This window comes from Papilio machaon, chromosome 9 (genome assembly GCF_912999745.1).
Source record: "Papilio machaon chromosome 9, ilPapMach1.1, whole genome shotgun sequence".
Lineage (NCBI taxonomy): Eukaryota > Metazoa > Arthropoda > Insecta > Lepidoptera > Papilionidae > Papilio > Papilio machaon.
The window spans coordinates 8,644,454-8,667,559 of record NC_059994.1 but is presented as its reverse complement, the minus strand read 5'-3'; the positions used below and the strand labels follow the sequence as shown (position 1 = coordinate 8,667,559).

General features: G+C 41.2%; 2 protein-coding genes and 1 non-coding gene across 4 annotated transcripts; 1 reads left to right on the top strand and 2 right to left on the bottom strand.

The window, feature by feature from the left end:
• The first annotated feature begins 206 nt into the window (after positions 1-206).
• On the top strand, positions 207-4,837 carry LOC106709755. The gene is made up of 14 exons (XM_014501633.2): positions 207-225; positions 731-854; positions 1,121-1,267; positions 1,755-1,930; positions 2,010-2,204; positions 2,298-2,510; positions 2,618-2,798; positions 2,882-3,095; positions 3,271-3,415; positions 3,573-3,698; positions 3,775-3,923; positions 4,067-4,304; positions 4,427-4,573; positions 4,718-4,837. Exons 1-14 carry the CDS (start codon positions 214-216, stop codon positions 4,784-4,786), a joined length of 2,136 nt encoding a protein of 711 aa, XP_014357119.2. The 5' UTR covers positions 207-213; the 3' UTR covers positions 4,787-4,837.
• An 11,050-nt stretch (positions 4,838-15,887) lies between these two features.
• On the bottom strand, positions 15,888-23,071 carry LOC106709863 (RNA-binding protein squid). Of its 2 annotated transcripts, XM_014501761.2 has the most exons (8): positions 22,838-23,071; positions 21,792-21,832; positions 21,272-21,546; positions 20,941-21,072; positions 20,085-20,352; positions 18,201-18,263; positions 17,290-17,402; positions 15,888-16,509 (listed from the first exon to the last, which is right to left on the bottom strand). In XM_014501761.2, the coding sequence occupies exons 1-7, from the start codon at positions 22,954-22,956 to the stop codon at positions 17,332-17,334; spliced, it is 969 nt and encodes a 322-aa protein (XP_014357247.1). In that variant the 5' UTR covers positions 22,957-23,071; the 3' UTR covers positions 15,888-16,509; positions 17,290-17,331. The 2 variants fall into 2 exon arrangements, with proteins under 2 accessions (XP_014357247.1, XP_014357256.1); XM_014501770.2 differs by lacking the exon at positions 18,201-18,263 and having other exon boundaries at positions 22,838-23,070.
• Positions 21,614-21,683, bottom strand: LOC123721276. The gene has a single exon (XR_006756195.1). It is a non-coding gene; the product is annotated as a small nucleolar RNA snR61/Z1/Z11 (small nucleolar RNA).
• Positions 23,072-23,106: the final 35 nt, after the last annotated feature.

Below are 23,106 nucleotides of genomic sequence, written 5' to 3'. Positions count from 1 at the left end.
ACTTATAATTACATGTTTCAGCGGCCATCTTGATTTAACTGTCAACTTTATTGACTGTTAAAATGAAAACGTCAGCTCTTTTGAGCGTTGACATTTTGTTATATTAGAAATTTGTATCAAAATTTTACGCAAAAGTATATATTATTCATCTATTTTTATAATGATTTAAAATTGTGAAAATTCAAGAAGCGAGGAAAACAGAAAAAAATCAAAATGCATGATAAGGTTTGCACGACTATTTTATATACAAGTTACATTTATTTTATCGACATCGGAACACCATAAATATGGAGAGTAAGCAAAACTTAAATAATGAAGGATTCACCAAATATTGTAAACGGAGTCAACCGTGTGCATACAAAAAGAGTATACATTTAATTTAGCATCAGACACCCTTGTTTGCTTTTATGCACAGAATTAAAAAATTATCTAGGAATGATTAAGAAAGAGTTAAATCGTTATTTATTGTAAGTATATTATTAAGTAGACTACTGTTCGACCTCGACTTCGTAGTTCTAAAAAAGTAGGCTGCCGTGAAAATCTACCCAGCCTATTTGAATTCTAAGATTACCTGGTACAAAAACGGACTTGCGGAATGATAGACAAAAAATTGGTTTTTCGTTATAAGCATCGCAAATACATCGATTTCGAAATATTGTATTAATTGTTTAGATATTTAAATAGTTTATTTAAATAGTTGAGTTGAATTGATTATGTGTTTCTCCATCAGATCCTGCGGCTGGCGGATGTGTGGAAGACGTGCAACAAAATCCGCGCGGCCAGCTTCCGCGTCGGCCTTAACCTGTGGGACTGGTACCGCCCCCTCGACCCCGATGGCAACTGCTTGCTCTCAGGTGCACTGCTACTAAAACTGTAATGTACTTATCTCAGTACTCTTTTTAAGTGACCTCTATTTGGTACACTCGTCCTGAACTTACACTGAGCCGAGTATCCGCAACGGAAGACAACATACTATTATGTTAGATGTTTCTACATCCCGCCTCAGAGTTGTGCCAAATGCAAATACGTTAATGTTGGTGTGTGAAAGTTAACTTACTCTTATTAAGAAGATTTCAGTCTCCTAAATGTGTAACGAGAATTTATTTGTGTTGTCTGACAGAGTCAAAGTTCGTGTCGATCCTGGCAGGCCCGCTGCGACCGGTGGTGGGCCTGTCGGATGCAGAGATCTCGCAGCTGGCAGACTACTTCCGCGCGCAGGACGGCCGCGTGCACTACCACCAGCTCTGCCAGATCATACACGGCGAGGGTGAGCCCCGCCGCGCCTTCTGAATACCATATGATCTTGAACTGTCTGCATCACACTACAAAGTTGCCTTCGACCATAACTATAATAGTATAATACGCCTGTCATCTATATATATAAAAGAAAGTTGTGTTAGTTACACCATTTATAACTCAAGAACGGCTCAATCGATTTGACTGAAAATTGGTGGGCGGGTAGCTTAGAACCAGGAAAAGGACATAGGATAATTTTTAACCCATTTTCAATTTTTTATTCCGCGCGGACGGAGTCGCGGGTAAAAGCTAGTAGTTTATATATTATTGATTTTCATTTTCTGCTGCGGTTGTATGAGGAAACTAAATAAACTTGTTATATAATTAAGTTACTATGGCTTTTTTATACAAAACAAATAATTAATGATCTTTTCGCAGACCAAACGGAAAACGATAAAGAGTTCAAGAATATTTTTTTCCATAAAATTATATATGAAGCAAATTGAGTTGTGGTGTAGATGCAAGCGACCGCAGCCGCACGTCGGCGGACTGCATCTTGGAGGCGTGTCCGCCACCGCCGGAACCGCGCTGCCATACGCTGGACATGTGGCAGACGCGTCGACTGTGCTGCCTTCTCGCCACCATCGCCGCCCGAGATCTACCGCTCAGACCCTACTTCCAGGACTATGAACTTGTCAGTAATACGTGTCTATTTTAAAATAAGCGATTTGCTTCCCGTAGATAATGATTCTCTTTATAACGACCGTAAACAGGTGGCTAAAAATGACGGCCGCATCACGTTCGCTCACTTCGCTCGGATCCTGCACTTCGTGGGCGTGATCCTATCCCCCGAGGACTTCAACCTGATTGTGCGCCGGTTCATCAAGGACTCCTACACCATAGACTATGTCGAGTTTCTTAAAGCCGTCGAGGCCGTCAAGAAAGAAGGAATACAAGGATTGGGGCCGGTGATTTCTTTTTATCTATTTTATTTGTATTATGGAACATTGACGTTTTTAAATCGATATGAATAAATGAATATGGTTTTCATGTATGACCAGGCTTATCAGCACCCGGGAGCCGTGCTGGACACGACGTTGCCGAAGCTATCACGGCCGGAGGTGGAGGCGGGGCGACCGGGCTCGCTGCTGGGTACCGAGGTGTTCCACCCCGCGCTCCAGCCGCCGCGCCCCCCGCGCGCACTTCTAGACGTCATGCTCAGGGTGCAGGAGTTTGTGCTTCAGCGACGCATTAGGGTTTCTGAGTATTTTAGAGTTAGTATTTCCTTAATAATACATATTGATGTCTAATGAATACAACATTCAATATAATATAATTCTTTTGGGAAGCATTCGCACTTACCGCTATAATTTTTTGGCAGGATTACGATGCTCTGAATAGCGGCCGCATAATGCCGCAGCAGTTCCGGCGCGCTTTGGACGCAATGGGACTGGGCAGCGTGATATCAGAGCAAGAAGCCGCCTGTATCGTGCGCCACTACCTCGACCCTAACGACAAGGAGCGTGTCTGCTGGCGAACTTTCGAAGATGATTGCGATCAGGGTATGTGGTTCTTTTAGCCTAGTGGCCAGCTGGAATCTATGGCGTTTCTTGTAGTTACTAATTGGGCTTACTTCCTCGTCTAGTATTTACGGTGAAGGAACTGGAGAAGCACCCCGAGGTGGATCCCGGCGCCATGGCCGCCGTCATCGCCGAGCTTCCGGCGTCGGGCTCGGCGGCGGAGAAGCACCAGCTGACGGACGAGGACCTGGATCAAGCCGAAGCAGCACTGTTGCGCATCAGAGCTGCTTGCAAGGAGAGAAGTATCGACTTAAGGCCTATTTTCGGTGACTATGACAAGTAAGTTTGTGAAGTATTTTTTTCAAGACTCATCCCTTAATTGTCAACCTTGTTTTAGATTTCTATTTTTTCTTTTCGTTCAATATGTTTTGTTGTCTATTTAAAAATATAACTTATGACACGTTAACGTTCTCTGAGCCTAGTCACTCATTGTACCTATATATTATGTCGTAAGGCTGCGTTGCGGGCATGTGTCACGCAGCGTGGTGCGCAGCGCGCTGTCGCGAGGCGGCGTGCTGCCGGCGCCGGCGCACATGCGCGCCCTCGAGGCGCGCTACCTGGACGACTGCGGTTTCAACTTCATCGCCCTACTCAATGACGTACGTTTTACGCCTATCTTTTATCCCTAAACTAGATATTGCAAATTCAATACCAAAAGTAAGACTCGAGAATATTACAATGTATGTATGTATAAAGTTTTCTAATAAAGATGATAGCGCTGAAAAACTGGTAGATGATGAAAATGATATGCTTCAGCTGGAGGAGCGGCCGGTGGAGAGCGCGACGGCGGCGCGCGCACTTCCCGCGGTGGGCACGCCGCACGCCGCACATGACCCCGCTCAGACCGACATCGTACAGATACTCGCCAAGATCAAGGGCAGGGTATGTCGCTAAATTATTACTGATATTGACATAGACATCAAGAAAAAATACTTTATATGCGCAATACGATGCGCAGATGGTACGAGAAGGTCTTCGGCCGCGCGACTACCTGCGGCAGTTCGACAAGCACAACGAGCTGGTGATCCCGCGGCCGGACTTCTACCGCGGCATGGCCTCCGCCGGCTTCGTGCTCACGCCGTTGGAGATGGACACCGTTATGGACGTGTGAGTACAAACATTTTACAACTATCACCGCTGTATTGATGTATAGTTTTTAAATGTAACGATATAACGTGCCATGTTTCGGAATGAATTTGAGCAAAGCTGCGTTAAGTTTTGATGTTTTAAAACGATGAGGGTGGTTGCAGGTTCTGCGCACCGACGCGGCGACGTTACATCGACTACGACCGCTTCTGCCGCACGGTGGGCGAGGCCCTGGCGCAGGAGGGATTAGAGCGCGCTCCGCTGCTGCAGCCGGTGCCCCACGCGCCACCGCCGCCCACCAACAACTTCCTCAACTTCGAGGAGCGCAGTATCGTTTCCAAGGCGCTCGACAAGCTCTCCAAGCACCACGACCAAGTGTCGAACATATTCGAAATCTTCAAGGTATCGTCTTATATTCGTTTTAAAGATTTGTTGCCGAAAAAGTAGACGATACTAGCAGAATAGTCGTAATGTACACTGAGTTAATGGTATCGAGCGGCATGACATAAGAGATGTTGTGGCAGGATGCGGACCGCGAGCAATGCGGTAGCGTGCCGCCGGTGGCGGTGCAGCGCGCGCTCAGCCGACGCGGCGTGCTGGCGCTGCTCTCGGCGCGCGAGCTGCAGCTAATCTGCAAGTGCTTCGGCTACCGGCGTGGCTGTGGCGACGAGGTCTGACCTTCGCACTCATATACATGGCGTTATACTCACGCACACACATCTATACCTATATATAAAAGAAAGTCGTGCTAGTTAAAGCTAGTATATATATGTAACCAACAGGCCGATATGTCAATAATCCCCTTTGGTGTGCAGGTGGACTACCGTGCGCTGTGCACAGCGCTAGAGCTGGTGCACGCCACCACGCGCGCGCAACCCTGCTGACAGCCCCGCTGATAGGCCATGTCTACCGTCCATTGTTAATGTGATTACAAAATTTAAACTACACAGATATTTTTTTTTGCTAATAAAAAAAAAAAAAGTTCGTCTGTAGAAAAGAAGACAGTTTTTACCCTGGATCTTTTTCGTTTATTAAATATTGTTGTATGTACTTACATAAAAATACAAAAACTTCCACTAAAAATACCGCAAAAATTGGTCCAGCTGTTTCAAAAATTACCCGGAACAAACGCAGACTTGCAGACAAAAATTTAAAATTGTTTTTTCATTATAAGCTAAGCAAATACATCCTGTACGAGAAATGTGATTTTTTGATATTACTTAGGTAAACTCCAATTTTAATATTGTATGAATAGATGTATTTTAGTGCAATTTAATATAAGTTGTCAAAGATTCACTTGCAGTTGACTCTCTGGGTGCTGACGTGGTGGTGGTGACTTCACTTAGGGTGGTCGAAGATGAATTGTCTACGGACGTACTCGACGGCAGAGTAGTGGTATTGTTTGCTGATGCACTTGATGGACTGGTGATAGATGAAGTGGAGGTGTCATCGGATGTTGTTACAGAGGGCTCCGTGTCGTGACTAGGTGGCGGTGCGCAGCCGGCGTCTTGCTGTCTGTCGCATACGTGTGTGGTGGGGCTGAAGTGCAGGCCGGCGGGACACTGCCGACAAATAGCTACTCTTCCCACGCAGTAGTAGAACAGCTCACAGTCGTCAGGGTGCGGGAGCAGGCGATCCTCTCCGACGTCGGCGCACGTCACGTTGGTCACTGATTTCTGGAGGCAGCGCCGCCAGACGGCATCGCCATCAAACCGCCACGAAGTCAGACTGTAAAGTAAAAAAAAATTGAATATGCCAAAAAAAAATTGGTAAACGAATAAAAATAAAAAAAAAAATAAATAAACTCCTGTCGCAAGAAAATAAAATGACAATTTTTGTCAAGAGATATCAATTTTTTTTTTTATTTCATTATCAATCTGTCTTATTCTCTGAAACTCTGTAATTAAACTAAGACAAACATACTTTTGTAAATCAAAAATTTTAGCCTTGTTTAAGTATAAAAATGTATGTAATAAACTGACGCATGGTGTCCAGGGTCTGCAAGGAATGCGCCTTGGGTGGAGAGCCAGGGCTCCAGCAGCAGCAGCAGGCACACTGCTAGCTCCGGGTACTCCATGCTGGGCACATTTCACGTTCAATGACTAATTACCGCAAACGATACCTTATAAATGAGCTGACAAGTCGATTTCCATGAAACTCGATAACGATGGAGTACTTCAAATACTTGTTGTGGTTCTCGAGTACCAGATTAGTTCACCGTCACTATTGCGCTATATGTTTAACAGTTAATGATGACAGCACGTTATCTGGTGGTAGTGCATTTGATTTTCAAACATCTGAAGATAATTTTTTTTATACAATGATTTGTTTTAGGAAAGTCTTTTATTTTAACGAAAAAATACCTTTCTGGGATAGGTATAATATTAGGACAAAAGGACGTTTTTCGTTTGTAGTTCTCCCCGCATACTACGGCATGCTACGCCGGCGCTAAGAATAATTTCAGGAATAACTAGATGGACTAAATGACTGCGTCAAAGCTTACCTATCTCACTATAGTAATTGAATCCTTGCTTGTATTCTTAATAATTAAATAATAGGAAGAAAAAAAATGGTATTGAATCAATAATTTGTAGCTTGTGTGAACAGCGCCCTGCGTTCGTCATCACTTGCGAGTTAGTCATTTGATTATTGTAGTGGATTTACTGGCTCATTATTGTTATAAACCTATGGCTTACCTTTATGTACAATATTGAGTAATTAATTTATAACAAAATGGACAAATTATTGTGTATTAGAATCACCGTAAGAGTTAAAAGCCGGACTTGAAACAGAAAGAAGACGTTTTCTAAGTAATTAACACATGATAAAACTTCTAAGACACTTATAAAGAAAAAACCTAGAGAACAACTATGTGTTCTACTTATCAACATTGTCACCTAACTAAAAGCTGGTCAACGAAAGTAAATAAAAAACGTATTCCATCAAACCTAATTTATTTAATATTAATAGAGTTTATGCCTTTGTCAAATTTGTAGCCGTTGAATCGATCCGAATAATTGGTGAGCCTTGTTGCCGGTGTTAGAACTATTGCCTGCAGCCAGCGCGATTCGCGTAGTCACACACGTGCTTGGTGGGGTTGAAGTGCAAGCCGGCGGGGCATTGCCGGCAGATGGCGACATCTCCCACACAGTAGTAGAACAGCTCGCAGTCAGCGGGGTGCGGCAGAAGCTGATCCTCGCCAACGCCGGCACAGGACACGTCCGCTACGTAGCTGGCCACGCAGCGAGCAGGAATGTTGTTCCGGTACAGGAGCGGCTGTACGTGCGGCAGCGGCAATACGCTAAGAGATGAAAGATTATTCAAGTGTAGGCAGAAATATGGGAAACGTAAATAATACCAGGATTACAAATATTACGAATTAAATGACATTGTCGTACTCAGATTAGTAAATTGGTCACTAAAGGAGACCATTACATTTCTCATACTCAAACTACATCAAAACAACTTTGTGTCTGTTTACGAAGTCGGCGATCATCGTCTGTCGGCCGAATGACTTCTCGGAAAGGTTTTAAACGTAAATACTAGGGATAATATTAAGACTGTACTTACGGGTGTCCGTTGTCAGCGTGCAGATCGTCAGCGAGACATCCCCACAGGCCGAGAAGCAGGAGAGAGAAGAGCATCGTGTGTGTTGCCATGGTGACTTATGCTTGTCGATTCTTAATTGTAATACCTCACCTAAGCTCGCCTTATAAAGCAACGGATAAGTATGGATAAGTAGATTAGACGCACTCGAGAACTGAGATTATCCTCGACGACACGCTTAAACCCTTGTCCTACTCAAGTAACTGATAAAATGAACAATAATTATACTTAAAGACACGATTTACAGAATTAAATCTCGCTTTGTAGTCACCGACTATATTGCAGTCTACATTTTAATTAAAAGAACACTTGAAGATTCGAAGAACCAGTCGCAAATCGTGAATTTATTATTAATTTCATTAGCGGCGGTATTTTGTCATGAGCACTGTTCGTCTCATCAGGTTTGCAGTCTGGCTGGTAATTTATTGTATAATTCAATAATTTTTCATCTATAAAATGATTTAAGTACGTATGTGTAGATTATGGAGGTCCGTGGTCTGCCTACCTCTCTGGGTTACGGGCGTGAGTTATATTATTGTGTATATACCTGCGAAACGTGGGTAAATAAGTACCATTTTTATTTAAAGTAACTTAAAAGTTCATTGAGTGTAGATTTTTCACAGTCAATCAGGTACGCACTAAGGGTTTACGTTAGTGGCCACTCAACGTATCAAAGTGTTGCAGTGTATGTATGTCCTAAGAAGAGGAGCTTTTTAAAGCAACGTCTATTTCAATTTTACATTGTTATATCGGTAATGCTATAAGCGTAGACTTAAAATATGCTAGCTGTCGCCCGCGACTTCGCCCGCGCGGTATGAAAAATAAAATTAGTAGCCTATGTGTTCTTCCAGACAAATTTCATCGAGATCCGTTGAACCGCTCTGAAGATATCATCAAACAAACATCCATCCATCCATCCATCTAAACATTCGCATTTATAATGTGAGTAAGATGGCTGTACTTTAATTATCATACATATATTATTGTTTCTTATTAGCGGTAAGTCTTCCATGTTAAAAAAATAAATAAATAAATTTTCATTAACAGACACCTCAAAGTTTGTGAACGTAATCGAAACGATTTTCTAATATAATATTGAGGCCACAATTGTCTAAACAATGAGAAGTATAGTTAATATTAAAATAAACGGATTTGTGTAAGATTTGCAAAGGGACGTCCGCAGCCATTCTGATTTGGTTAGTCCATCTTATGGGCGTGCGCTACCCCGTGATCTGATGCCATCCACTTTCCCCTGCATTATCAAGAGCTCGATAAGCTAATAGTCTTGAAAGATTTTGATATTTATTATTATTATTTACTTAACGGATAGCTATAAGTTAAATTAAGTACAATAGTCGTTCGGCGGTTTCAAGACGACTATGTCAATATTGATATTCTGTATCCTTACCTTCTTAACCCTTAAGACTATTAAGTGATTCTATATAATTTCTCCTCACAAGGCAAGATGGCTTTTTATCATTATTAGTATGTGAAGCAAAACCTTTGATTTTTTAAGGAAATTGCGCGAACTAATAAACGTGAAATTTGTCGTAAACATAAAGCTAATCTTACTAATATTATAAATGCGAAAGTTTAGATGGATGGATAGATTTTATTAGATTAGAAGGTATCTTCATGGATCTCGCTGAAATTTGGCATAGATGTAGATGCCTGGAAGAGCACATAGGCTACTAATTAGGTATTGTTTAATACAGCGCGGGCGACAGATAGTTTTGATAAAAAAAAATGATTATCAATTATGGTAGAATTTCTATCAATGGGCATACATTAAATTAAAGTCTACTAAACTTTCGCATTTATAACATTAGTAAGATTATTGGAACGCACTTATTTATCATTTTTAATTCATATTTAACCGAGACCTCTTTGTAGTACTCGACTAAACAAATAAATTATACAAATGTGGGTTGAAGTAAAAAACTGTCGTGATTGAAACTAACTTTATTTTTTTAGTTATCGCTGTTTGATTGTATTCATTGTGATATAATATGGCGGCGGTTTACTCCTGGTCGAGCGGTAGGGCGAGAGCGCTGTCGCAGCCGGCGCGCGCTGCCCGCTCGCACACGTGCTGGGTGGGGCTGAAGTGCAGGCCGGAGGGGCATTGCCGGCAGATGGCGACGTCGCCCACGCAGTAGTAGAACAGCTCGCAGTCATCAGGATGCGGCAAAAGGCGGTCCTCGCCGACGCCGACGCACGGCAATTCACTCGTAGACATTTCTAAGCAGCGCCGCGGAATATCGTTGCTACTAGAGCTGTCAATTCTCCTATGTAAATGATGTATTTGGTGAATTAACAAAAATCTCTCTGCAAAATATCAAGTCGTCAGTTTCTTATTTTACAACAAATACTGACATGTCTCCCGATCGAATGACCCTCAGTCCCAAAGCGTCGCAATCCCAGATTGCGAGAAGGCACAGCAAAATTTCCCGGTGCGACATGATCCTAGCACAATATCACCTCAAAACACCGCGTAGCTCCTGCCAACTCGTTATATAGCTACCAAGCGCCGCTCACTTCCATCAGATTACATCCTGTCGGTCTGCGCCAAAAGATATCGCTCTAAGTACCTGATAACTTAACACATTTCGCAGATATCATTTGTTTTATGCTCCAAGTCTCAATAAATATAATAATAATAAATCATAATGTCCGTTTGATATCTATTTACATTTATGCAATATATTTATATTTGATGGTGCATATTCAAACTACGGGTGGCCTTTTTTATCCACTTTAGTCATTAGTCGCCAAACCTACTAGCCGGACCAGCCAGTTTGGCCGGACATTTGGTTAGAAAGGTGGGACACCCTGTATTATTTAGAATTTTGTCTCAGTATTAATTTTTTGTCTCAGTCATCGTCTATGCGTCATTGCGAACGCACGTATCAACGATGTCCGAGCCGGTGAGGTCAATGACCCCGACAGTGTTAAAGTGCGCTAGTTGCAATATTGTGATTAACGAACTATTAAGTTTTATCCAAAACAAATGTGACGTAATGGATGAAGAGGGCATAATTCGTCTATGTGTAACGACGTTTAAGCCAGAGGATATTTCTTCTGCAAAGAACTTATTGTTTGGCTCCATGAAGCCTATTAAGAGAAAGACTGCTCGTAAGGGAGATGGTAAAAGTCGGCGAGAACTGGAAGACATCATTAGCACATTTAAAGAAGTTGATCCAGAAGAATTGCCGATGTTCGTGGCCCGAGATTTGCAGAAACTGCCGCCGATAACGTTCGACCACATCGACGTTACTCGACTGCTTAAAGATTTACTGTTACTAAGAAACGACGTTGAGACTCTAAAGAACAATTTTGTCGATAAAATTACATTTCACAAATTACAAAACGAAGTCTCAAACGTAAAAGAGATTGTGAGTACAAATGATTTTGAGTGTTGTAATTATGTAAATACAAAACGAGGTTGTGCCAAACGACAAGAAAGTTTTAATAGTTGTGAAAGCGGTCCGATAGGTATGATTAATATGCCTCGAGAGTCGCCAAATCCAAAGTCGCCAAATAAATGTAATAATACGTTAGAGCCGAGATGTTTGAATTTAAATTACAGTACGGGCGCCAGTGCAAGTGCATCGCAACCGGTTCTGGCGGAGCGCGGGCGCGGGAGTGGGCGTGATAGCGTGCCGTCCTTTACGCTCTCGTGCAGCGATGCACCCCCCGCTCCTATCTTGTCTGCACCAACGCAGCGCGTGGAGGCCGTCACTGAGGTTTTTAACACCGAAACCACGGTGCGCTCCTCACCGATAGCAAACAACGTAAACACAGAGAAGTTGAGCATGGCTGATGTGGTACGTAAAAAAGGCAAAAGGTGGGAAGACAAAGAAAAGGATGAAGGATGGGAGGTCGTCCAGAGAAAAAGATATCGAAACCGTTTTATAGGTGAAAAAGGTACATGCATAGATTCGGAGTTTAAGTTTCGCGCCGCCGATCTGAAAGCTCCCCTGTTTATTAATAATGTTCATATAGATACGTGCGAAATGGATATTATTGAATACATAAAAAGAAAAACGAATATAGATGTAACATTACAAAAAATAAAAGCTAAACAACAGAAAGAGTACAACTCATATAAGATTTTTGTTCCTAAGCATAAGCTAAATATGTTTTTAAATCGTGATTTGTGGCCCGACGGGATATCGTTCCGTCGCTTTGTTGACTTTCGAAAAAGGGATGCAGACAAAGAAATAAGTTCCAACTGAGGCTTAATTAAATCATAAATATCATGAATAATACAACCTTAATACGTTTTAATTGCCGATCAATGAAGAGATCAATTGACTGCATAAGGTCGCTCTGCAAAAAAGCTGACGTTATTGCTTTACAAGAAACGTGGCTATTACCACAAGAAATTCAAGAGCTAGGTACCATTAATAGATCGTTTCGCTACGCGGGTAAGTCCGCCGTCGACACCTCCGCGGGACTTCTGCGGGGTAGACCTTACGGTGGTGTGGCACTTCTATGGAACAGTTCCAGTTTTGAGAGTGTGTCAGTTATCCCCTGTGAGAGTAATCGCATCGTCGCAATCAAAGTGAATGTCATGGGGCGTTCTATGTTGGTATTCTCTGTCTACATGCCAACGGATTCGTCAGATAACTTTTTAGAATATGTTGAATGTTTAAGTGAAATAGTTGCTGTTGTAGAAAATAATAGTACTGAATCTGTATTTGTGTTGGGAGATTTCAATGCACATCCAGGTGAGCCTTTTTATAACGAACTGGTACATTTTTGTAAAGACCAAACCTGGGTGTGCATTGATTTAAAAATACTAGGCTTAAATTCTAATACTTACACTTTTGTCAGTGACACAAACGGTAGTCATCGTTGGCTTGACCACTGTTTGGTCACCGAGGCCGCGAGTGGCTCCGTTACTCAAGCACGGGTCCTCTATGATGTCTACTGGTCGGATCACTATCCACTACTAATTCAGTGTGATATAGATACGCTGCAGGAGACAACGGAGCCACCGCGCACCTCCATCAATAGAGTCTTATGGGGGGTGCGAAATAGGGAACAAATTGCTAAATACACTGAACTTTGTAATGAAAAATTAAAATCAATTGACTTTCCAAATGAACTCCATCGATGCTGTGACTCGATTTGTTCAAATAACGATTCGTACCATACCAAGATTATTGATGACTTGTACATGAAAACAATATCATCATTACAAGATGCAGCAGTGAAAAGCTCACGGCCTATTCGGCGTGGTGGGGGTCCAGTCGTTGCTGGGTGGAACCAGTATGTTCGCGATGCTCACCGGGACGCCAGGCATAAGTTTTTAAATTGGGTAGGTCACGGACGACCCAAACTGGGACGTTTGTATGATGAAATGAGGTCATCGAGAAAAATATTCAAAGAAAAATTAAAGTATTGCCAAAAAAATCGGGAACAAATCAAAATTAATAATTTAGTATCTTGCCACAAAAATAAAGACTTCCGAGGATTTTGGAATCACACAAAAAGGATGAGTCCCAAGCCTTGCGTCCCGGCCAGCATCGAGGGCATACACGATCCCAAGGCTATAGCCAATCTGTTTTGCTCACATTTTCAGGTGCGATCGCCGTTAAGAGAACAAGGTCGTGATGTTGAGGTCGTTGTGTCTAGGGTGCCGAAGCGTATCACTGCTAAAGAAGTTGAGTTATTAATTAAAGGAATGACGAGAGGCAAGTCGCCCGGACATGACGGCCTTAGCATCGAGCATTTCTCGAATGCGGGCCCGCACCTTCCGAGACTGCTTGGTTTGTTATTTACCATATGTATTAGGCACTCTTACTTGCCGGCGGAGCTAATGAGGTCTGTTGTTGTCCCTATTGTTAAGAATAAGACTGGTGACATAGGGAACAAAAATAATTACCGGCCGATCACATTAGCTACTACTGCAGCAAAGATACTTGACGGTCTGATTGAGAGACAACTCAAGCATCATTTAGTACTGCATGATGGACAGTTTGGCTTCAGGCCCCATTTATCAACAGAGTGTGCCATTTTGTCTCTCAAGCACATTGTCAAGTATTACACTGATAGGAGGACAGCTGTCTATGCGGCTTTCCTGGACCTTACTAAGGCGTTTGACCTGGTAAGGTATGATATTCTTTGGTCCAAATTAGTAGATTCCCATGTTCCGGGTGAATATATTAATATTTTAAAATATTGGTATGGACATCAAACCAATCAGGTCAAATGGTAAGATCAGTTTTCTCGGGCGTACAGGTTGGAATGCGGGGTGAGGCAGGGTGGTCTGTCCTCGCCTTTGCTTTTCAACCTGTATATAAATCAGTTAATCGTCGAGCTCGGCAGCACCGGTGTCGGGTGCTCCATCGATGGCAGCACAGTGAACAGCATCAGCTATGCGGACGATATGGTGCTGCTGAGTCCTTCAGCCGCCGCTCTGAGACGACTGATCTTGATATGTGAGGAATATGCCAGTGCTCATGGCCTCATCTACAATGTCCGCAAGAGCGAGCTAATGGTATTCCAAGCCAGGGGTCGCAAGATAGAACATGTTCCTCCTATCAAATTAAATGATGTTGCCTTACTAAAGGTGTCGTCTTTCAAATATCTCGGACATGTCGTAACTGAGGACATGAAGGACGACAATGACATTGAAAGGGAGCGAAGGGCGATGGCTGTCCGCTGTAACATGCTGGCCCGCAGATTTTCGCGATGTAGTACAGATGTTAAAATCATGCTTTTTAAGACGTATTGCCAAACTTTGTACACGTGCAATCTGTGGGTTAGCTACACGCAGCGGGCTCTCAGCGCCCTTCGTGTACAATACAATAATAGCCTTAGGATGCTGCTGGGGCTTCCCCGCCACTGTAGCGCATCCGAGATGTTTGCGCATGCGCACACTGACGGCTTTAACGCTGTGCTGCGCAAACGGATAGCGTCGCTTTTACGCAGAGTGCGGGACAGCCCCAACACAATACTAAGAGGCCTTGGAGACAGGTTTGACTGCCCGATTGTGCGACACTGGGTACGTGCACACGTCCACAAGACCGGCGACAGACTGTCTTCATTATGAGTGTCTTCTTAGTATTAGTATTTGTGCGGGTGTAATGTTTTTTTTCCTAAAATTTATGTAATATTTTTATTTTTATTTTTTTTCCAATATGTGTTGACCAATGTTGCACGAAATAAATAAATAAATAAATAAATAAAAAAAAAATTAATAGGTACACTCTCGTTTGGGAAATGTAAAAAGCCTAACGAAAGCCGGACAAACGTTTATTTTGGCCGGACACGAAATCAAAAAGCCTACTTATGTCCGGCTTTATCCGGACGCCTGGCAACGCTACATCCGCAAATGCAGACGCGTTTGCCTACCTTTAATAACGGTAACGGGGACACACAGAAAGGGAATTTTTCGCCTTCCTTTTCTTTTCTTTCTTGAGGAACCTTAACAAAAAGCGTTCCACTTTCCCTTCCCATCATTTTCTTAGAAGGAAAGGGTGACTTCTCACCCTTTCCTTCTAAGAAAATGATGGGAGCATGGAGCAAAATAGGCCTCCAGCACGCACACTCATTAGACAAAACGCGTAATTGCTTCCACTTGATGTCTTGTGTGGTTGAACTGGCCCATACATGCAAATTACTTTGTTGGCGTCTTCCACTGTCGTTTTTTGTTGTAGTTATTGACAAAGATTGACAATGTTTGAATACTTCAGCACGAGCTCAAAGAGTTATGTAGCTCGATCTTGTTAGACGTATTTTATTACCTTAATTTTACATCTCAGCTCTCACTCGCTTAAAACATTCAACCACTTATCTCTTAGTTGTTGAACGCTTATACTTTAAAGGCTTTAGAGGGCTTTAACCTTAATGCTTTAGGCAATTAATCATTATACCAATCAAGTCACACATTCATCAGTTATACATTCATGCCCAAATTGATATTTCACTGCACCTGCCAAAACAAAATAGCAATCTTTCCGATGCACGTCCGGCACTAGGTTTTGAGTTCTGTTACCACTGTCGGAGCATCCTCTATAACATGACATCATACCTAATGTTATTTACACTGAAGGGTGACATCATGAACATGTGTTCCGGCAGTAGAAAAACTTTGAATGAGTTTAGTTTGTAATTGTTTAGACTAGTACTAAATTATACTTCTATGGTCTTTGGCAGACCCTCACTCATGTGGCCAACAGTGACTGTATTAGAACTTTTAGTCATGTTAAGTAAAGCTATGTTAACTTTTTCTTATTTGACAACACAGCCAGATAAGTTTGTGACTTATGTTTGATGTGCCTATAAATTTACTTAATAAAGGGTTTTTGATCATTTACACTTTTCGGTTAAGGTTTTTCGGTTAAGATGAAGCAACAACACAATATAATAAACAAAGACAAAAAGTCAAATTTTATTTACAATTTGTTTATTTTCGACATACAATTGTATATCCCAAAAGTTTGTTCATGTCCGATCACTTATGCTAATTTCATTCCTACGCACGGAAGAAACATCAAGGTCGTACAAAATACATGATTCTGATTCCTTGTTTAATAAACCAAATAAAATTACAAATCTACAACATATCTGCAATGAGATCCAGAACAAATGACCTTCACTTCAGGAGAGAGAGGGGCTGGACACCGCATACAACCACACACACAAACGACGCTCGACGACAGGACGACAGATTATTCTAATTTAAGCTCTGTATCGTAGAATATTACTAAAAATCAGTTAAAATGGTTCATAATTTCCATACTATTCAAGTCAAATCGATCTATTCAGCAATAATACTCCAAGTGAATCTATAAATCAATACTATATTATAATAAATTTATGCAAAGGTCGCGCCGCCCGGGTCTCAGGCAACGCGATATTTATTCGCGACTTCATTTTTAATCCTTATCAAAAATCTTAATATTGTTTTCTTAAATTAATATGTGGAATGGAATGACGCGCCCCCGCGCGGTGAGAGGGGCGCGGGGACGCTCATGACCGGTGACTTAACCTGCAACAAGACAACATACAATTATTGCTTGGCTTATTTCCCTCCAAACGTGCTTCAAGCAGCCACTCGGGCAGACTTAAGCTGAGATCACAAGGTGAGGGTCAAAGCTGAACTGAGGACTGACATGCAAGGATATGCACATACATTACTAATACTTTGATGCATCATGTAACCTACAACTAAACATAAAAACAATTTCTGTAGTTCTTACTTTTAGTTACGTCTATTTTTTTCTACAAAATTAACCATTACTCCGTCAATAAGTGACGTAGTGACAAGTTCGTCTTTTACAAATTTCATGACGAAGATCAACTTTTATTATTTTCAAACATTTTACATCGGAAATTAATGATTCAATAAATTACATAAGTACAGAAATTTTAAGCCATTTTCTTTCACTTATATTTTATCTGCGTCGTATCCAAGACAACAAATAAAGAGGAAGCACATTTAAGTCATTAAAGCTCATCAAGAAAGCAAACAAGATATGATTCTAAAAAAGACAGGATGCATACTGCCATACAGACTAGCCACACTTACTAAAATAATTATACATTCCACATAATAATTTGTAACAAAAGAGAAATGTTGAAAATTCTGAATCAATGACATCTGAATTCGTTTCACGCGTGTAGTCTATCCCCAGAAACCATTGTATTAGTACGTATATTGTAGTTTTCTGAAGTTAATCTTTACTTAAGTTAACCTTTTGCAACTGACATTATGGCAAACTGTGACCTGTTTCAGATCAGAATTTTCAAAGGGCTTTTAAGAGCTTACCTTATTATTGGACTGAGATGACTATGGGCAGGTACAGAGAGTTTAGTAGGGCTGGTGCCTCTGGTTGGTGCGGCCGCCACCGCCGCCCCGCTGCTTGCCGCCCTGGTAGCCCGCTGCAAATCATTGCATACACTGCCTAAATGTCGCTGGGTCCTATGCTTACAAAATACTAACAGATGATACTGTTCTAAATCCATGATCCAATACTAGCAAAAATGAAAGCTCGTCGCGGTACAACGCTGCCATATGCCGAATCGATTTTGATAATTTAGTAAAATGTGGATGCTTTTTCTAACGAAATTGTGCATATAGCCATTTACAACTAAGACTTCATAACCATATGTATTAAACCTCAATTTGGTCTTAAGTTTCCCAAAAATATGTCTGAACCCAATTGAATCTACCTAAATCTAGACTTAGTTATAAATGAAACCGCATTGCATTTACAACATCGCAACTAGCTATGTATAAGCCTACACGTGTATGAAGAGAAAAGATAGAGAAACTATAGGACAGGCAGATCTACGAAAGCCGGCAAACTGTATGGACTAGGTGATATTATTGCTAAGACCTACGACGCTTTGACGGAAATATGTAACTTCAAAAATATTTGAAGCTAAACCAAACATTTAGTGCGATAATTAAACCTCGAAAAATGTCCATTTTAACTACATCTTTTTATAACTCATTTCTACCACAAAATCTCTTAGGTGGAGAATGAATGAGGACGAATACAGAATATGTAGTGTTTGTAACAATGCTGCAAAAATTTTATAAATCTTATTTATACTTGAACGAAAGGTGCATTATTACAGCAACAAATTCCATCAAATCATCGCAGTAGAGAGAGAGAGTGGGGGGGGGGGGTGGGGGGTGGGAGAGAAAGTGGCAGAGCAGAGGGTCGGCAGTACCTTTCCCGCGTGGAGTCGCGCGCGCGCTGTAGCCGCCCTCGTACCCTCCGTATCCGCCGTAGTCTGCCCGCAATACAAACCATTAGTCCGAGCCTACGAGCGCTTTGCTTTGCCCTGCTAGCTCTTTTGGACCTCTTAACACATCTTTCATAGTTAATGCACACTTTTCAGACTGCGTGTGGCACACAAAAGCTTTAAGCCTATACTACTAATAACCATTTATAAACTCATATCATTAAGCTAATATTTTTAAACCTATTCTATCCCTACCTGCTATACACGCATTATTGAAAACCTCTATCAAAAACAATTTTCTAGATTGTAATTCATTGTACAATCGGTTTTCAAGCAGCAAGTTCTCTTCAGCTGGCAAGAGATTTAAACTTGAACTCCAGTTTTGAAATTTGTATATTTAACTTGAATAAAATAGAATAAAAAGTATTTATGTGCTTGCAATCTTCTCAAACCAATGCGTTTTAAAAACATACAAGTTTAAAAATAAGTATGAAGCATAATCTGCTATAATGGTATCTTATTTAAATTCTGTGATATTTTTCAACTTCTAATAATTAAAACTAGTATGAAACTAGATTAGACTACTAAAGTTAGACAAAATGTTAAAAACTAAGTAGATATTAATTGAGAGCAAAATTGTTGTGTTGTATGTAGGTAGTAATGGGATTAGGAGCCGAGAGCCGATAGCCGAGAGCGTGCCTGCACCAGAGCATGCGGGTTAGTGGCGGTGGCAGCGAGGTTGCGACGCGGTTGCGACGCGGCGGGCCCGCGGCGAGCGGCGGGTGGCGAGATGACGAGGTGGCGGGATGTGGATTGGGATCAAATATATGGAAACACATTGAGATTTTTGTAACAGTGCTTTATTCAAAAGCTTCATCATATCTTTATCACTTTCACAATGTCTCTCCATATATTACCCCAATTTCCCAAATGTAGCATGTGGCGAGAGTGTTAATAGGTAAATAAAAATACCAAAAAGAAACAAAACTCGGGCGACATTGCTACATATGTCAAAAGTGGTATTACAAATAAACACTTATAAAACGTAAGGCAGATAACATATGTACAAATACAGTACCCAGTGACACAATGATAAAGAGTGATCGAGAGCTGCGGGCACGTGCTACTACGCTATAGGGCTATAGGCCATAGGGCCATAGGGCACGCGGCGATGCAAATTAGTGGAAAAAATCAAATAGCGCAAATTAAATATGATCTCTCGGAAACAAGTTAAGTAAAATGATTAAAATCTAATTACTCCAAAAATGATTAGATAGAACCGTTGGTTATATTGATATATATATATATTGTCTCCGACAACATTCACTACACATTATCTCGATAGAATATCCATGTAAATACGTAGTTATAATAGAAAAATAAATATTTTCTACACTAAATCGTACACCTAAAGTCCACGTTGCTCCGAGTGGATCAACACATACAAGGTAAATAGGCATCTCAAGGACGGAGGCTCGCCCGTCGTCGCTACTCGCTAGTGCCCGTACGCCGCCCACATCGCCGCCCACATCGCCGACTGTCTGACACTCTCCACAATCAAACCAAACATTTCATTTCAAATTGTAATCGGGTGTGGAAAATAATTATCAATTCTCTGTACTTTAACATCCACTAATATTTAGAATTTCAGGCTTGTCAGTTTTTTGCAATGCAGACTCTGCCTGTATACTTCAGTCGAGTCTTGCGACTTCAGCGACATCATGGGCAGCATCCGGGACACAACATCACGCTAACCTATCCTTACTCTACGTTTACATGCTAAAAATCAGGTAACATCAGTCGAGGTAATGTGTCGGTGAGCGGTGCTTAGCGAACCTCGCCCCTAGTAGTTCTGCTTGCCGCGTTTACCGTAATTAGGGTAGCCGGAGTAATCGTAACCGCCGTATCCGCCGTAGCCGTCGTATCCGTAGCCGCCGTATCCGTATCCATCATATCCGCCGCCGTAGCCGCCTTGGCCGTATCCGTAGCCGCCGTAGCCCTGGTTGCCCCAGGTGCCCTGGCCGCCGTAGCCGCCCCGGCCTCCGCGGCCGCCGCGCGCTCCCCGTCCGCCCCTGCCGCCGCGTACGCCCATTCCTCCGGGACCGTCGGGCTTAGGTGTAGCGCGCTTCACGTCTACCTATAAATACATTTAAACTCATTAATTACATTGCAGCAAAATATGGGAAAATCATTTTATCTACGACCAGTTGTTGTCGACTAACGCTAGTATTTCCTATGCCTACGAGTATTTTCAAAGCTCTTGAAAAAAAGAAAAAAAATAATTTGTCTCAAAAAAAATTAAAATTACATTATTATGTCAGAAGCTTATCTAAATATGACAAATCATAAAATAGCACACAAAACACTTGTGTCGCATTTTTAATAAGTTACATTACAGAAAGCATAATATGGAACAAGTAGACATTTATAATTGTCAAAATAAAACAGAAAATCTATGGAATTTAGAAAATGTAAATTGTTAAATATTAAATTCATTGACATTAATTCATAAGTAAAACATTCATTGTTGTATTTTTGTTTTGCAATAGTGTAAATATGTAATCATCAGCTCAAAATACTTCCCCACCAAGGGGCTCGGAGTCTACTCTAAGTTAGGGGTGAATAAGTAACAGTCACAAAAGAAAATTTGCTCAAAACACATTCAAACACTTATCACAGTGAAATATCTACTAAATCTAGAACTCATTGTATAATGAAATCTTACCTCCTTGCCGGCAATAGTCTGCTTAGGAGTCTTGAGGAGTTCATTGACAACTTGCTCAGATTCAAATGTAATGAAGCAGAATCCTTTTCTTTGGTTCTTTGTCTTATCAAATGGCATTTCAACTTCAATGATCTGAAAGTAAAATTTAATATGTACTACTAACTCCCAAACTATTCAATCTTTGCAAATTTGAACAAATATTGGTCAGTGGCCCGGATTCCTCTTCAGGTAGTCTAGAACTTAATTATCTCACCAAAACCGGAATTGTCATCATAAAAAATCAAGTTATTTGCTTTAATTATGACAATTACTTATTATTAATTATACTCACTGTGCCAAAATTGCTGAAGAAGTTCTTTATTTCATCATCTGAGATTTCACTGCTTAAACCTCCAACAAATATCTTCCCATGCCTCGCTTTTGCTTTTTTTGGATCAACTTTCTTATTGTTGATTGTGTGGTCTCCTGCTGCCATCACTTTATCAATTGAATCTGGTGCTTTGAAAACAATGAAGGCAAAACCACGTGACCGTCCTGTGTTGGGATCTGTCTTCACATTGATGCTCTCAATCTCACCGTATGCACTGAAGTGATCACGCAACTCCTCTGTGGAAGTACAAACTTACATTAGCATTTATTAACTACTAACATATTAAGTATATCAAATATTGCATCCTCAGTATTGTGGGTAAAGCTTTCTTCAATTTATATCAGAAGCAGAACTGAAATATTCATCATTAAATAATATATAGAAATTAAACTATAGACAAGTGGACATTACATCTTTAAATATTAACCAATTAAAGGTAGTTAAATTAGAATTTACAAGAAATGGATTAGAGGTAACTTACTGTCTGTAGTTTCCCAGCTCAAGCCTCCCACAAAGAGTTTTCTGTAAGTTCATGTAAAAAGAAATTAAAAATGGTGAATTTACAAATAGTAACTATCGCGAATCAGAGAAAGTTTCAACTTAAAAATATTACAATTTAACATTAAACAACTATGCAGTACTTGTTTACAGTACTTTACAGCTACTTATTGTTCAAAAACAAAACTCCAAGCACTGCAGCAAAACAAATTCACAACCTGTAAGTTACAAAAAGGAAAACTGGAAACTTTATAATTAAATTACAGACAACGAGATATAAACAAAGAATGTTACAGTAATATCGCAAGATTTGAAATTGGCAAGTGTGAACGGGGCCCAAAATTAAGTGGCCGAACCAATGAGTGGTCTTTGGTGGTAGCTTTACTTTAGTGTGAGCCCAGCGGATATATACCATGACGTCCTCCGGCGGCAGCTTCGGCGGCGGCGCAGGCTCACACCTGCAGAGAGACAGCCAGTTAGTAGCGCTCCACAGATGCGCGGGGCGAGCGCCCCAAAGCCCCGAGCCACAATCATACCCACTACCACCGATTTAAAATCTTGCAAATACGCAAAACGGCAAACGGCCCACGCCCGCTCAGTGACCGTAACAACAATTCTAACATAACGGATCCGAAGCGAAAAATCAATAACGGGACCGGTGCCGGGTGCGAGAGACGCGCGTAAGACGCCATTTTAACTTCATGCGGCTACGAACTATTTCGGAAAATTTATGTGGAAGATAACGTCTGAAATGAAAACTATCACATCCAAGAATGATATCTAATCGCGAAGAACCAACTGCAAAAGTGAAAACATTGAATTTTGAAAAAACCTTAAGGATTAAAATAGATTATGATGCCGATAATAATAATGCCGGACCGCCGACGCCATTGCGGGTGGATAATGATGGTACTGCAAAAGCACATTTACCAAGCTAACATTTCTTATTACATTTAACAAAAAGTAAAATTTCAAATCAAAACATTAGTTTTTAAGTAGCTTTGGTGTAATAAACGAAAATAGCTTTACCTGTCGTCATCGCGTCCCGACGCTTCTCCATTATTATCTTGAATATCGCCGCCACCATTTTCTATGTTTCCATTTAATTGTTCTGTAACATCTTGCGCGAAATTGTCGTTATTGGCCATGATTGACTTAAGTATAGGCTTATTAATAATAAACTAATAACTAAGGTCCGCACACGACCTTCAACAATGAATGCCAAACGCAGAAGGATGAACGGAAGCCGGTGATGAGTCGGCGCGAAATAGTCTAAAATGTTGGCAACACACACACTG

Coding starts and splice junctions, on each gene's coding strand:
- LOC106709755 (XM_014501633.2), top strand. Junction 3,699..3,774: donor TCGCCAAGATCAAGGGCAGG/GTATGTCGCTAA, acceptor TACGATGCGCAG/ATGGTACGAGAAGGTCTTCG. Junction 4,305..4,426: donor ACATATTCGAAATCTTCAAG/GTATCGTCTTAT, acceptor ATGTTGTGGCAG/GATGCGGACCGCGAGCAATG.
- LOC106709863 (XM_014501761.2), bottom strand. CDS start 22,956: ATGGCCAATAACGACAATTTCGCGCAAGATGTTACAGAACAATTAAAT. Junction 21,833..22,837: donor TCGGGACGCGATGACGACAG/GTAAAGCTATTT, acceptor ATGAACTTACAG/AAAACTCTTTGTGGGAGGCT. Junction 21,547..21,791: donor GAGCTGGGAAACTACAGACA/GTAAGTTACCTC, acceptor GTACTTCCACAG/AGGAGTTGCGTGATCACTTC.